General features: G+C 42.6%; 2 protein-coding genes across 7 annotated transcripts in view; one reads left to right on the top strand and one right to left on the bottom strand.

The window, feature by feature from the left end:
* Positions 1–11,419, bottom strand: part of STN1 (STN1 subunit of CST complex) — a 42,466-nt gene extending 31,047 nt beyond the window's left edge. The window contains exon 1 of one of the 2 annotated variants that reach the window (XM_027738769.2): positions 11,330–11,419. The gene's annotated coding sequence lies outside the window, so the exon portion shown is untranslated. Of the gene's footprint in view, positions 1–11,161; positions 11,235–11,329 lie in introns of those variants that run through there. The other variant, XM_027738770.2, reaches the window with a different exon arrangement.
* A 263-nt stretch (positions 11,420–11,682) lies between these two features.
* The window catches only part of SLK (STE20 like kinase), a 47,500-nt gene continuing 44,753 nt past the window's right edge, over positions 11,683–14,429 (top strand). For 2 of the 5 annotated variants that reach the window (XM_039390669.1, XM_039390668.1), the window contains exon 1: positions 11,683–12,357. In XM_039390669.1, coding sequence (XP_039246603.1) covers positions 12,208–12,357 — 150 coding nt within the window. In that variant the 5' untranslated portion in view covers positions 11,683–12,207. The remainder of the gene's footprint in view (positions 12,358–14,429) is intronic. The other 3 variants (XM_039390672.1, XM_039390670.1, XM_027738594.2) reach the window with 2 other exon arrangements.

The following is a 14,429-nucleotide window of genomic DNA, read 5'->3' as shown; positions in this document are numbered from 1 at the left end:
TATAGATTTCTTCTTTCTTAAAGATACTCCTTGAAATTTTAAACATAATATGTCTTTAAACTACGTTATATTACAATACACTTCCCTGGCAATGGTAGTGCAAGGCAAAGGGCCCATCATCACAACCTTTAGCCAGTAGGAAGTCTATCAACAACACAGAAAGGCATTGCCCACATGCCATAACAATCAGGATACAGATAGGAGCAAGAAAGCCTTGTTTTATCAATAAACTGACACCACTGTTGTGCAACAGTGTTCCAGTGGAGTTATTGTCTCCACGTCATAACCTGTAACGTGGTTCCCTCTCTCTGTTTTTTCCTTTCCACAGCACTGCCTACAAAACCTTCTGGACATGCACATGTGGCTACAGGAGACCAGACAGACTGGCTCCTCCAACATCCACAATCTTGGAAGGAAGGGAGACAAATCTTGCAGTTCCAGATTGCCTTCTTTGGCATTGAAACTTGGTTCATATGCAAGTTAAACCTTGTAACGAGCACTCTATTTTCCAAAAGCATGATTCTGGAAAACTGAGAAGGAAGCGTGCAACAAAACAAACAGTAGAAGTAGCTCTCTCTGATCCTTGTCCTGTGCATTTGTAACAAGATCATTTCCTATGAGACGGAAATCAGCAAATCACTCAGCAGACCAGTAAAATCACTCTATATGTGCATTTCTCATGATCACCTGTAAGCTTACCAGAAATAAGGTATTCAGAAAGCTTCACTTACTTCACTTACTTATTCACTTCACTTATTTGTATTTTAAAGCTATTGGATAATCACACTGGAGTGCCTCCTTCAACTAATTCCTTAACCTATCTCAAGCAAGGGCAGAAGGAAGCCTACGAAGATGATTAACTCTCTCTGAAAGCTCTTAATCACCCACAGTGCTGCCAGAAGGAGCTGAGCTGCTGGAAAGACATTCTTTCTCTGGGAGAGAAGGTTCTCAGTTACTAGTGATAAATAAAAACAAACAAAACTAAAAATAAATTACTTCTTATAAACAGTAAGTTTCTTGCCTGGAAAAAGAGTGGTATGAAAGCTTCAATAGCAAGAGGATTCCAAACAGTTTCTTGGAAAAGGAATTTTTTTTTATAGGTATGTATAACAGGGAAGTGATCCTGCCCCTCTACTCAGCCCTGGTGAGGCCTCATCTGGAGTGCTGCGTCCAGCTCTGGGCTACTCAGTACAAGAGAGACAAGGAGCTCCTGGAGAGGGTCCAGTGGAGAGCTACAAAGATGATTAGGGGTCTGTAGCATCTCTCTTATGAGGAAAGGCTGAGGGAGCTGGGCCTGTTCAGCCTCGAGAAGAGACAGCTGAGAGGGGACCTCATCAATATCTATGAGCATCTGAAGGGAGGGTGTCAAGAGGATGGACCAAGCTCTGCTCAGTGGTGCCAAGCAATAGGACAAGAGGCAAACGGCACAAACTGATGCAGAGGAAGTTCCACCTGAACATGAGGAAGAACTTCTTTACTGTGCAAGCGACTGAGCAGTGGCACAGGTTGCCCAGAGAGATTGTGGAGCTTCCCTCATTGGAGATATTCCACAACCATCTGGACACAATCCTGTGTAATGTGCTCTAGAGGACCCTGCTTGAGTAGAAGGTTAGACCTTTCCAACCTTACCCATTCTGTGATTCTGTAATTTACTGGTACAACATAAAGGAATATTAACTCCTTCAAGGGAACTAACAGAGAAAAGAGAAAAAACCTAAATCATCCTGGCTTAAGGCAACACAGTGAGCTTTCCTACTTTGTTATAGCAGTGTTACATAGCGTTACATTTAATGCCACTTCCTGAATGAACATTTTCAAATTTCAGAAATTTCAGTAGAAGTGGCAAACATTGATTAATAGCTTTCTGAAGCTACTGGGCTTGTGAACTGCATGGCAGGGTTGACTCAGTTTTTAGAGGCAAGTGTTCCATTTCCCTCTCCCTCCTTTAAATTGGTTTATACATCTGATGTAAAGTAGAACAGCCTCTGGAATAAGTCGGAATTTATAAGAACATTCACAGCACAACAGAGCACTTCGTTATAACCAGATACTTCAAAATAATTAACCTACCATTTGGTCTAAGCACACAGTTGTGATCTGAAGTTTTCAAAATATTCCTGGCACATACCAAAGCATTAGATTATGACAAACCCGCTTAATCTTCTGAAATCAATTTGCATTTTTTTTTTGCTATGCAAGTGAACCTTTTAACCCTATCAGAACACTGTGAGACTGTGCTTGAAACATGGTGTCAAATAGCACTATTGTTGGGATATACAAAGTAATTAGAATTAGAATAATTTGAAATCTCAAATGAAACTAGGACCGTCATACGTTTTGTAAGCATAACTAAAGACTGAGATTTCTCATTTGGATCCCTTTTGGAAGACTGAGACATAACAGCTACTTCTCTTAGAAAGATTAATACAATTAGCTTGACACTGATCTTGATACTTGATTCTAGACCAGCTACATTTGTTCTTTGGGTTTTTATGGTATTGCACAAATTTTTTTTCCCACCTCCAAATAAAGGCTCGTAATGCTTCCTGTCTGAAGGCTGTTCTTGTAGAAAAATGTTTAGCCATCCCAAAAGTCAAATCTGTGCAAAATGAATGATAGCAAGGAAAAAACAAAGCAAAAAAAAAAAAAAAAAAAAAAAAAGGCATTGAGACTATATATTATTACAGGACTCTCTCTTTTACTTGGGGAAGTTTGAACTATCAACCCACATAAGAACAAAGCTTCTAATGCTCCTCACACAGGTCCTCTGAGCCAATATCTAGGAAAAGTATCAAAAGGGTGGGGGTTTTGTATCAAACATGGTACAATGCCCAGGCTGCTATTCTCTGAACTTCTTTTGTAACTGTGCCTTCTTTCTGAGGATTAAACTTTTATACCTGAAATCAAGCACAGGATTTCTTAGTCACACCCAGGTTGTTTTGACCCGGGCTCTAAACCAAAAATTCTAGAAATGCCAAAGGTGTATAGATATTTCTTATTCCTTAAGGCAAATTGTTCTGCACAGTCCTTTACATAGCATTCTGTGAATAATCTGAAGAGTAGGTTCTTCTCAGCTAAGGAAAGCTGGCTCACAGTCCCTTATCTTCAGCTGCTAAACTATCAGGACCTACCAAAAATTCAGAGATTGTCCTTTACTAACTTTTGGGTCAGCAATTTTTGTACTTCTTTGAGGATGTTCTGAAATAATGAATATCTTACCAATGCTCTCTCTGAGGTCTGTCCAAATCTCATCACTGAGAGGTGGTATAGGACTGATACAGAAACAACCCAAAACTGCTCAGGAATACCTGTCCTGCAACATGAGTGTCTCCTCAGTAGCTTTTCTCCTTATGGAGCAGAGGCAGATAGGCTTGTTTGCTAGGAATGATTTTTGCTCACCTTTAAAAACTTTATCCAAATCCAATCAAAAGGCACTAAATGGACACAACACTATTAAGATTCTTGAAAGAAAATACCTCACCGACAACTGTGGCTCTAAGTTCTTCCATGAATCACTGTCACAGCTAACACGATAAAGTCATTACTATTTCTGACTTCTTGGTATGTAAAAAATCCAACAGCCTTTTATAAACTAATTTCAGTGTCTCCTCAACTGCATTTGAATTTGAATAGATGCTACTCCCTACCTCATGCTGAAACTAAGTCGCTCCTGTATACTGTATCCAGAAAAATACATTATAGCTCAGTCAGAAGCCACAGAAATTATTTTTCATATAGGTAATTTTATTTCCTGCTACAATTCAGTCCACTTAATGTAATGGGCTTTTTTGGCTTAATCCATAAATTTCGCATGGTGCACTATAAAACATAATTTTGTGGATTAGCTATTGAAGGTCCCTTCTGTCAAAAAAATAAACATTTCAGGGCACTTGAGACAAAAAGTGCATCACACCACAATGCTCCATTTTGTCATAAGCAAGTGTTAGTGCCCAAAGTTTGCACATACTATTGTTGAACACACAATAGCTGCTGTTTGCCTTAACAATTGACATATTATTACATCTCCACTCACTGCTACTGTACCAAGATGAGATCCTAAATAAAACCAAATTCTACTTTACAACACATAATCAACTATTCTTTTGACTCAAAAATGAGAATCGCACAATAGCCTAATAAAATCTAGGTAAAAAGAGAAGAACACTGCACACACAAAAACTTATAAACATGGTTGTAATATAAAAATAACATTATTCAATGAAAAAACATGCTTTTTTTCAGTAAAATCACTTAATATTTTAAAGTCTAGTTTTGCATTAATAAACAGTTGGTATCTCACATTCTATATGTTAATTCCCCTTTTTGCTAGTAGACACGTCTCCAGTATTATACCACTACAGTGTCTCTCTTTGGGATATTACTAAAGAATCAATAGTCTTTAGTGCTATCTTTTGTGCTTTATTGTGTGCTGGGGGGGAAATGTTCCTTGTTTTCAGTATGGTATATTTTTAATAGTAGTTGTAGAAGGCATAATAAACTTCCTTCTTATGCTCACCACATAACCAGGACTGGGTTTGCTGGCTGGCTGGCCAGCCATATTAAAAAACAGATTAAAAAATAAGTCATTTTCATATTACAGGACAAGTTATTTGGTCCCAAGATTACAGAGCTGATCAAGATCACAAGAGAACACAAAGTCCCTTCTGGAAAAAAAAGGCTCCTGGGAAACAGAGGAAGAAATTCAGGATTTGCAGAAAGAAAAGCAGCAATACATGTGGGTTTTTTGTTCAGACATTTTTTGTGCCAGTATTGACTGAGAGCAATACTGAGATGCAAAGCTATCTTTATCCCTTAATAAATTTCTAATCCTAGCTGCTATGTGAACTAATGCAAATTTGAAAGCCACAAACAAAAAGAGCAAATCAGCTCGTGACTGCTATGCAAGAGGAAAAGGTCTAATTACCATCTGGAGGAAAGACAAACATGGTGAAGCATTTGTAATACATGCTTTCATGTGACTTAACTAAAGCTTCTAATATCCATCAGATGGAGGGGGCTCTGCAAGTTTGAAATACTTTGCCTCGTGTTCATGTACCGTTTTGATCAAATAAATTTTTTTTAATTAAATATGATCTCGAATGCTTTAAATTGTTAGAAAGAATACAGCATTATAACTAAGAGTAGTAGTATTTTAAAGGATATTATTTTAAAAGAAAGCAGTATTCTAGACAGATTTACTCCTGCGTGGTTCTGTGGAAGATTGTTCCAGTCATCACAACACTGAGAGGACTTTTATTACACTAACCACTGTATTAAAAAAATGCAACTATCCACCAGTGCAGCTCAGTATTTTAATATTAACTGAAAATTCCTATAGAGGAGTTTTTAAAATAAGTACAACCTAAAAAGAGTCCAACCTTCCTGAAAAATTTTATATAAGGATGTGAAATCTTTAGTTGCATTAGTCAGGTAATCACTGAAGAGAATCAGCTGTGTTAGTTCCGAGTAGTTGACACCTTCCATTGAATCTGAGGTTGGCTTCTCACTCCCCTCCAATGATATATGACTGTTTCTGAATATCAGTCTTGAAGGTGATTTTCTTGTAGATCAACTAGAAGCAATACGAAAAAACATATTTCTTTTTGCAATAAGTTCAAAGAAGTCAACATGTTAAAGCTTGAATGCCTTTGACCCACTATGTTTCCGAGAAATATTCTTGTACTATTTGTTGAAATATCTGATCCTTATTCAAGATTTCAATATTTATATTATCGCTTTTTCTTCTGCCATTTAAGATAAAGCTTATTCAATAAAATATCACAGGTTTACTTGGAAACATTCAGGTAATTTGGCAACTTTTATATTTGTTCTGTCATCATTCCCAGAGGTGTTGCCTGACATGAAGAGAAATGCACTCCAAGAGTTCTGTCGGCAGTGGTGTCTCCATAGGTAGGAAGAAGAACTCTCATTACACATTTCTAGGACACCTCACCTCACACAGTTAAATACTGTGATAAAGATAAGTACCTAAAGTCAGGAAAGGTGAACTGCCCTCTGAAGTTACATTTCCCCACTGACTGCTGAAAAAGCATGGCCAATTTAGAATAAACATACAGATTTTTCTGAAGCCAAAATTAGATCAATCCTATTCCTAAACACTTTAACACTTTTTTTATTTTTTTTTTTTACTGCAAACATCAAGTAATACCCTTACATGTTGAAGCTTCCAAATGCCCCGTGTTTCTATGGCAATTCTTAGATTAACTGGTCCTCCAGTAATGCATTAAAAACAAGAAAAAGTGATCATTCCCCTGTACTGTTGAGGCCACGCCTCGAGTGCTGTGTTCAGTTTTGGGCACCTCTCTCCAAGGATACTGAGGTGCTGGAGCAAGTCCAGAGAAGCACAATGGAGCAGGTGAAGGGTCTAGACAGTAAGTCGTACACAGAGTGGCTGAGGGAGTTGAGGGTGTTTAGTCTGGAGAAGAGGAGGCTCAAGGGAAGCCTTAACACTCTCTACAACTACCTGAAAGAAGGTTGTAGAGAGGTGAGGGTTGGCCTTTTCTCATGGACAAGGGGACACAGTCTTAAGCTGCACCAGGGGAGGTTCAGGTTGGACATCACGAAGAATTTTTCCCCTGAAGGCGGGTTTAAGCCTTGGAACAGGCTGCCCAGGGAGGTGGTAGAGTCACCATCCACGGAGGTGTTCAAGAAATGACTGACTGTGGCACTTAGAGTGGTATGGTTTAATTGACATGGTGGGTGTTCGGTCCAAGGTTGGACTCTATGATCCCAAAAGTCTTTTCCAACCTTAATGATTCTATACACAACAGTCCCCCCTCTCAAGGCTTCCAGAAAATGGATAACAAGTTGATGCTCCTCAAAGGAAAACACATAGCCAGAGGCCAACCTCTTACATCACAGAGAAATAAAAATCTCTTTCAGCCCTCTTTTCTATTTCCTTCTTCACCTTGTCATAAACATGGTTTATTAATTGATGATACTACTAGCTCCTCTATACTTACCACCATAAAGTAGGGCATCAGGACAAAGGAGTCAGGTATGAAACAGAAAGTGCAGCGGGGTCACAGAAAAAAGACAAAAAGTCAAAAATTTGCCATGTACACAAAGAGGATGGAAATATCATAGAGGGAAGAAAAATAGTATCTTTAAGGTTAATGTACAAGGTTGAAAGCGACTGAAAACATCGGTATTTAAAATCCACTGAATTGAGGTGCTGCTATGAGAAACCAACACATTCAGAATATGGAAAGGAAAAATGACTCATGACGAATGAGAGAAGGGAGATAAAGGTCAGGTATGGGAGAGTCACCAAAACTTTCTCATAAAGCCAGAAGGAACGAGGAAAGTTACTAATGCTGTGGTGGTACAAGGCAAAGTATCAGACCTTAATTCCATAAAATCCTGAAATCCCAGGAAAAAGAAGTCAGACTCAGAGGGAAGCAAGGCAGCATCTGGAAATAACTTCAAATACAGAGGCTGCATACGTGGGGTCTTGGCAAAACCAAGTATGCAAAAAGGAGGTTAAAAAGGAAGGTAGTGGGTTAACTATAGTGATCTAGAAGTTGCAGTGGTGCTTAGAACTGAAATGATCCAATACAGCACAAACTTTAACTTTGGGAACAGATCAGAAGAGAAATGGTAGAGCCTACGAGAAAATGACACCACGCAGCTGGAAAATACCAATAAAAGCACTACATACATCAATTAAAGAAAACAGAAAGGCCAGTGTTGAGTGCCAAAGGTGACAGACAGATTAAGACGGATAAAATAAGAATTACACTTCAGATTTAACCACGAACAAGCCACCTGTGACCTTACAGCAGTTCAATGAACTCGGAAGGCTGGAGATCAGTGAAAGCACGGACGGACAGAAAGTCAAGACAATACAAAAATATATCATTAAATATTCTGAAAGAACTGAAGACAGGATGCAGGCCTGCAGTGAAAGGGCAATATATGCTGTGAAGAACACGTTTCAAATTAAATTTCTGAAGTGTTTACTTTCAATTAAGAGAAACTGGAACAGTTTAAATGAAACAGAAGTGGAACTTAAACAGGGAGTTAGGAACAGTGGCAAGTGTGATTGAGGCAATGGGAAAGGATGGTGACATCAAACAGCAGAAAGTATAAAGGAGACCTCTAAATCACAAAGAGATGAAAAAGATTGCCATAAAGTGTTACAGCTATTCTTAAGCCAATATATTTGATGCACAACTAAGATAGTTCTTTAACATCTTCACTTTAACATCTTCCTGTGATATTTAAAGGAAGCACTGAATTTCCAAAAAGCATTGCTTTAAATTTCTGACGGAGAAATTTTAATATAACTCACTTTTACCTTTTTATCCTTACCATCTGGAAACATTTACAGTTGCTAAAAACTCCTGCTATCAGGAACAAAAAAACCACACACACAAAAACCCAGGCTTCATACAGCCTCCTCCATACCAGGAAGTCAAAGCAAATTGGGAAGGATTTGCTACTAGCACTTAACCTTCACCTTAGAGAGTTTATTTTTAGGATTGAGTGGCAAGCTGTAACTCCAGAAAGAAAGAATAAGGGAAAAAACCAGACTGAGCCACAGTTCTCTGTTTCAGATATACTGGTTTTATTTTGAATTGTTAAAGTGTAAGCAAAAAAAAAAAAAAAAAAAAAGTTAAAAGCAAAACTTTATCACTCCTTTCTTGTGCCAGCCCTTCATTTTATATTTTTAATGTTATAAGAATTAAAAGCTCCCTGGAACAGGAATACTTTATAAAAGTCTAAAGCAACACATTTGCAGTACCTACTAACATTTAGTCATTGGCAGGATGACACTATTGTCTCTGTTCTGCTCAGAGTGAAACTCTTATCACACACAAGTTCACAGCAAAATGACACATTGCAGAGATGCTGTGTGTGAACTACTGACAGTCCAACATTCATTTATCGAGAGAGCTGAGAAAGAACCAGGCCCTGCTATCCCATCCCACAGCTGCCAGCTCAGCTACACTTCTTCACATACGGCTCACGAAATTTTCTTTTAGTTTTGCATTTATTTCCAGTTATTACAAACTCTGACATTCACCCATACACACACCCCTCCCTGCTGCCCTATGACACTAACCCTGAGGCTGAAGAAAAGATAATCCTACCTAAAGACAAGAAATTCATGCAATGGCTTTGGATTCCTTTCCCCCCCCCCCATCCTCTACCAATCAGTCAGTTTAAACAAACTTACGGAAATTAGTCCCAAAGCACTTTTTATCCAAGAGAAAGAAAGAGAAAAACAAAATATTCAATTAAAAGTACTAATTAAAATTATCATTAAAGCCATCACTGTATTTTAGCATCCAAAACAAAGTTATGATCCCCCCTGAAAGGGCAAAAAAAGAGATTATATAGAGAAAAAGAAATTGAACTTTAAAAATTTAGGTTTCAGAAGCTAAATTGCTGTTGGTAACACTGAAGAAATATTATCAATCACTCTTTATTATTGTATTTAATCCAAACTGTCTCCATGAAACTTGCAAATGAAGTTAATAGGTGGAGCCAGCCAGCCAGATCACAGAAGAGAAAACAAAAGTTTGGATTGCAGTTGTTTCTTGTTATTGCCCTCAAAAAAATAAAGTTTTGGCTTTAGCATCCTCCTCAACAGTTTTACATTCTGTGGCCAAGCTGTCAGTACAAAGGAACCACAAAGCCCAATATAACTTCTGAAAAACAAACGTTGATTATTACAACAAATAAGGTCAGCAAAAGCACTTGAAAGGCTCTCTGGTCATGGGGTGGTATTACCCTTGAAACTGTCTTTATACAGTTTAAAGAAATGGACTCATAACACAACACTGTTGTTTGATTCATAAACTCTCGGTGTCAGGGGCCATCCCCGTGTTCTGGGGCAGAACAGTGCCTGGCACAGGGTGTTCCAGTACATTATAAATACTATTAGCACCACTTATTACTCAACATACATCACCAACATATCCTTAAAAGGCTTCTGCCCCAGCAGGTTTCAGCTAAAAACATTGTTAACCCGCAATGCAAAGTTCAGGTCCAGGCTATTTCTATGCCCTTTGTTCCTTCTGAATCTTCTAATATTCACTACTGCAAAAATCTGTACTATTAGAAAACTCCTTTGCTGAAATCCCTTTCTTGACTCAGCCCAGGACTTTCTACTCCTAAGAAGTGATTCTTTCAAGGAGACCATAAAGGTTGCAATATGAACCCCAGCACGGGTGCATCTCAATGCCTCATTATTATCATCAAGTTTATACATGGACTATCCTCCATAGATAGCAAACTACTGTCATGCTAATAAAATGGTCTGAGGAGTGATACACACCAGAGGTTGGATCTTTAAAAGCTCATCATGCAGCTTAAATTAATGGCAACTACAGGCACTCAGGTTCATACGAGGACAAGGCATTACACGATTTTCCCTGGGTGTTTGTCTCATTATCAGATCCTTCTCAGGTCTCTCAGCATCGCCTCAACTGCTGGATCGACTTCCTGTCACAGCCCAAACCTTTCTCCATGCCTGCTAATTGCCCTTTATCCAGGCAACGGGAACGCCTCGTGCTTCCAAGTGAAGAAACACCACACACTTGGTGGCATACACACAACTATTAAAACACAACCGTACTTCAGGGTGATGAAGGAATCACTTGTGGGAAGAGAAGGTTGCAAGATAAGGAAATTCAAGCCTGTCCCAGTGATTAAATAAGATACCAAAGCTACCAAACGCGCAGCACATGAACATCACACCCAGCTATGACCGAATGCCGTGACAAGCCAGGAGCAGGTCTAGGAACACTGGCCCACAAACAAAATAAAGTCTTCCAACGTGGCGTTTTTGCTGTCAACACCTTCCTCTGAGAGCCACGTCAAAGCCCAAAACCCCAGGAAGCACCACCCGCCATCGCAGCGCTCCTGGCACACCTCTTTGTGGGGGGTTTCACAGCCCCTTCAGGGGCGATGCTGGGGGGGCTCTGCCTGCGCTGCCAGGAGGAACCCGGGGTACCCACTCAGCCCTGAGGGGAGGCTTTCGCCCTAACTAGGGAACGTCATCCTCTGCCACAGGGTTGGGGAGACCCTCGCTGTCCGGGACTGCGGAGCAGCAACGAGAGAGCCGCGGGGCGTCCTTCGGGATGAGCAGCTAAAAGACAGGATAAAGGGTGCTCTTGCCCCACGTCCCTACCGTAACAGCACACCGAGGACAAAAGGGAAAAGCGACTTCCCCCTCCCACAAGCAAAAACAGGAGGGAGGGACGAGCGCTCGCCCCCGCCCCAGCACCACCCCTCTGCCCTGAGGGCCGGGGGGGGCCGAGGGGGCGACCCCTCCATCTTGTGCCCGACACCGACTTACCCGCCGGAAGCCTCCGCGCGTTCCTATTGGCTGGCGCCGCCACAGCCGCGTCACGTGGTCAGGGAAAGCCCCACCCCCTCCCTCCGCCTTTGCCGGAGACGAACCGTTGGCGGGGTGGTGTGCGCGTGCTGCCGGTGTGGCGCGTGCGCACGCGCCAGAGCACGCCGGTGCGAGGGGGGGGAATAGGGGTCGCGCGCCTTCGCGCGTGCGCCGGCGACGGCGGTGTCGGAGCGGGCGCGGAGGGGCGGGAGGGGCTCGAGGCGGTTCCGGGCGCGCGGGAACGGGGGCGCGCGCAGGCGCCGGGCGGGGGCGGAGGGAGGGGGGGGCGGAGGGGGCGGAGGCGCCGCCGGTGCCGCCCCGCAGGAAGCGGAGCCGCCCGGGCCCCGCGCCGCGAGAGCGCGGGAGAGACAGGCCAGCAGCGAGCAGCGTCGTTTCCCTCCCGCTGTCGCCGCCCCCGGGGACGCCGCTCCGTGAGGAACAACCGGCCGCGAGTCGGCAGGGGAGCAGCGCCCTCCCCTCCCTACATCCGCCCCGTCCTGCGAGGCGGGACGTGACCGCTCCCTCCCCCTTGTCCCCGGGCTCCGCCGCCGCCCGTCCCGAGGAGAGAGCCCGGCACTTGTTGCCGCGATGGTGCCCGGCCCGGCCGAGTAGGAGCGCCGATCCCGCCCGGGAGAGGAGCACCGAGCCCCGCGCCGGCCCCGCCGGGGCACCGCGGGGTGTTGTCTGCCCGCAGCGCCCGGCGGTGACGGCGCTTCCCGAGCGGCTCCAGGACTCAGGTCTGGGCGCGGGGGTCGCTCCCGGCAGCGCCGCCCGGCCCGGGAGGTCCCGGCGGGACCAGGAGGCAGCGCCGCCCGCCCCGTCCCCCGGCCGGAGCCAAAATGTCCTTCTTCAACTTTCGCAAGATCTTCAAGCTGGGCGGCGAGAAGAAGAAGAAACAATACGAGCACGTCAAGAGGGATTTGAACCCTGAGGAGTTCTGGGAAATCATCGGGGAGCTGGGAGATGGTGCTTTCGGTAAAGTGTTCAAGGTAAGGGCGGGCGGCGCGGGTCCCTGGTGTGGCTGGGAAATGACTCGGAGCAGTGGTGCTGCCTTTCAGCGCTGCCTCGGGCTCCCTGTCTGCCAGCCACGGCACCTCGGGATACCTGCTGGGAGCGGCGAGTTCGGGACAACTTGGGGCGGAGAACGCCCGGTGCCCCCCCGGGAGCGGCGGAGGCAGAGCGGGGCATCCCGGCGCCGCTTGTCCACTGAGCCTCGCGAAACTAAAGATAGAAAAGACCTATTAGGTCATTGTCCCGCCTTCTGCTCCACCCTGCCAGCTGCTGAATCGCTCGTTTTCCCTGTATTTTGGGGGTTTTTTGGGACCCGTGCACAGTATGGCCTCTAACCTTACTATATTTTCTTAGGTGCATGTTTGGGGTTTTTTTTCCTAAGTTTCTGTACGGAAGGAAGCCAATGAAGAGTAAAATTGACTCCTGTGCCTCGTGCGTAGTGTATAGAGCCAAGCTCTCGTCGCCGTATTGGGCATTCCCCCATCTTGCTCCATGTGGAGTTGAATTAAATAGTTGTGTTATCTTAACTTTCACTGTGTGGCAGAATTCCTGTGTTGGATCTCCTAACTTCTCTCCGTTGTTTGCTCTTTAAATCTTTAAGTGTACTAATACAAGTAGTGTTTTGAAGGATGCTTACCTAGAATTTATCAAGCCAAGTGGAGTACAATGACATAGATACAACCCTACTAGTGTTTGACAAGACTGTACCTTTCAGGCAAATCTTCAGCTACTTTGCCTCCTTCTAAAAGGCCGTTAATGCTCCGCCTTTGACTTAGGGATAGTGTGGAAAAACATCATGGAGGGATAAGCATGACAAAATTGGGAACTGACATGAATTGAGACTCTGAAGCCGGTTCTTGAGACTAGGAAAAAATAGCATGAGAAAGAATAGCATTTACAGTGTTTCTGAGAGCTAATTTGGTCAAGAAATGTTTATATTTAGAGTACTGTATTTGAGAGTTTATGAAATCTGGATACTCGTGAAACGTGCTATTTTGGGTAGAAATTCTATTGTACTGTGGTGTCACCTGTTTGTAAATTTGAGCAGAAGTGCCACAGTCAGTTCAGAATGTTAGGTGGGGTCATTTCACCCAAAGAATTCGTGTCAATGTTCTATTTTAGGAGCATCTGGTTTATTTAGATGTTGGTGTATTACATAGTCTAGATGGTGATTCTCATGTCACTTTGAAAGATTAGAGTTGTTTTTTTTAATTAAAATGACTGGGAATATGTCTGAAATTACTCTATAATAAAGCTTACTGGCTGTAAAAACGTAACATCTCTAATGGCATTTGCAGAGTATTAAAGTTTTTCTCTTTGAGCTTCATAGTGGAGTTTTGATTCTCATTTTGTGAATATATGCCTCAGAGATACAATACTGAATGTGTTCTCCTCCACGTGCACTTCCCCTCCTATCCTCAAACCTCTTCCTATGTTTATTTGTAGGCATGTCTGTATTAGCAACAGTAGTAGGGGAAGGTGTCTGAGCAAGGCAGCTGTAAATTTTGCATTTCAGTGTACTTTGTACACAAGCAGGAGAATGTTATTTCACGACCAGAAATAAGACTCAAAGTGAAAAATCACATCCAAATGGAAAACAGAGTTAACTGTTGAAACTGGGTTTTTCAAAATTAAAGTCTATTTTAAAAATTGTAGTAGTCAGAATTGCACATGCGTTTACATGGCTAAAGTTGTTGAAGGTAGCACTTGTGAAATTAACAGGTACTGGTATTCCTGGAAAAAAATTCCCTTTTAAAAAAGAAATCTCTTACTGCATGAGTTCAGCAGCATTCATTTTGTTTTCATCTAGTTTGAGAAGGAGGATTACACACAGATACTGATTGTACTTGTATTCCTACATCTGAGTGTGCTTGGCAAGCAACTGTAAAGCAAAGATGTGTTAGATTGTTCTTTCGTGGATATACGCATCAAATGAGAAACTGCAGGAATAGCCATTCAATTCCTTCTCAAATTTTGAATTCAAGACTATGAGCTGGAACAAAGTTCTCAAGTGAGTGAAGATTTTGTCTTTAGATAATGCGAGTGTGGG

This window comes from Pipra filicauda, unplaced genomic scaffold, assembly GCF_003945595.2.
Source record: "Pipra filicauda isolate LSUMZ 115617 unplaced genomic scaffold, ASM394559v2 scaffold85_size2586006_pilon, whole genome shotgun sequence".
NCBI lineage: Eukaryota > Metazoa > Chordata > Aves > Passeriformes > Pipridae > Pipra > Pipra filicauda.
Note: the sequence above shows the minus strand (reverse complement) of the source record. Positions and strands in the feature narration are given on the sequence as shown.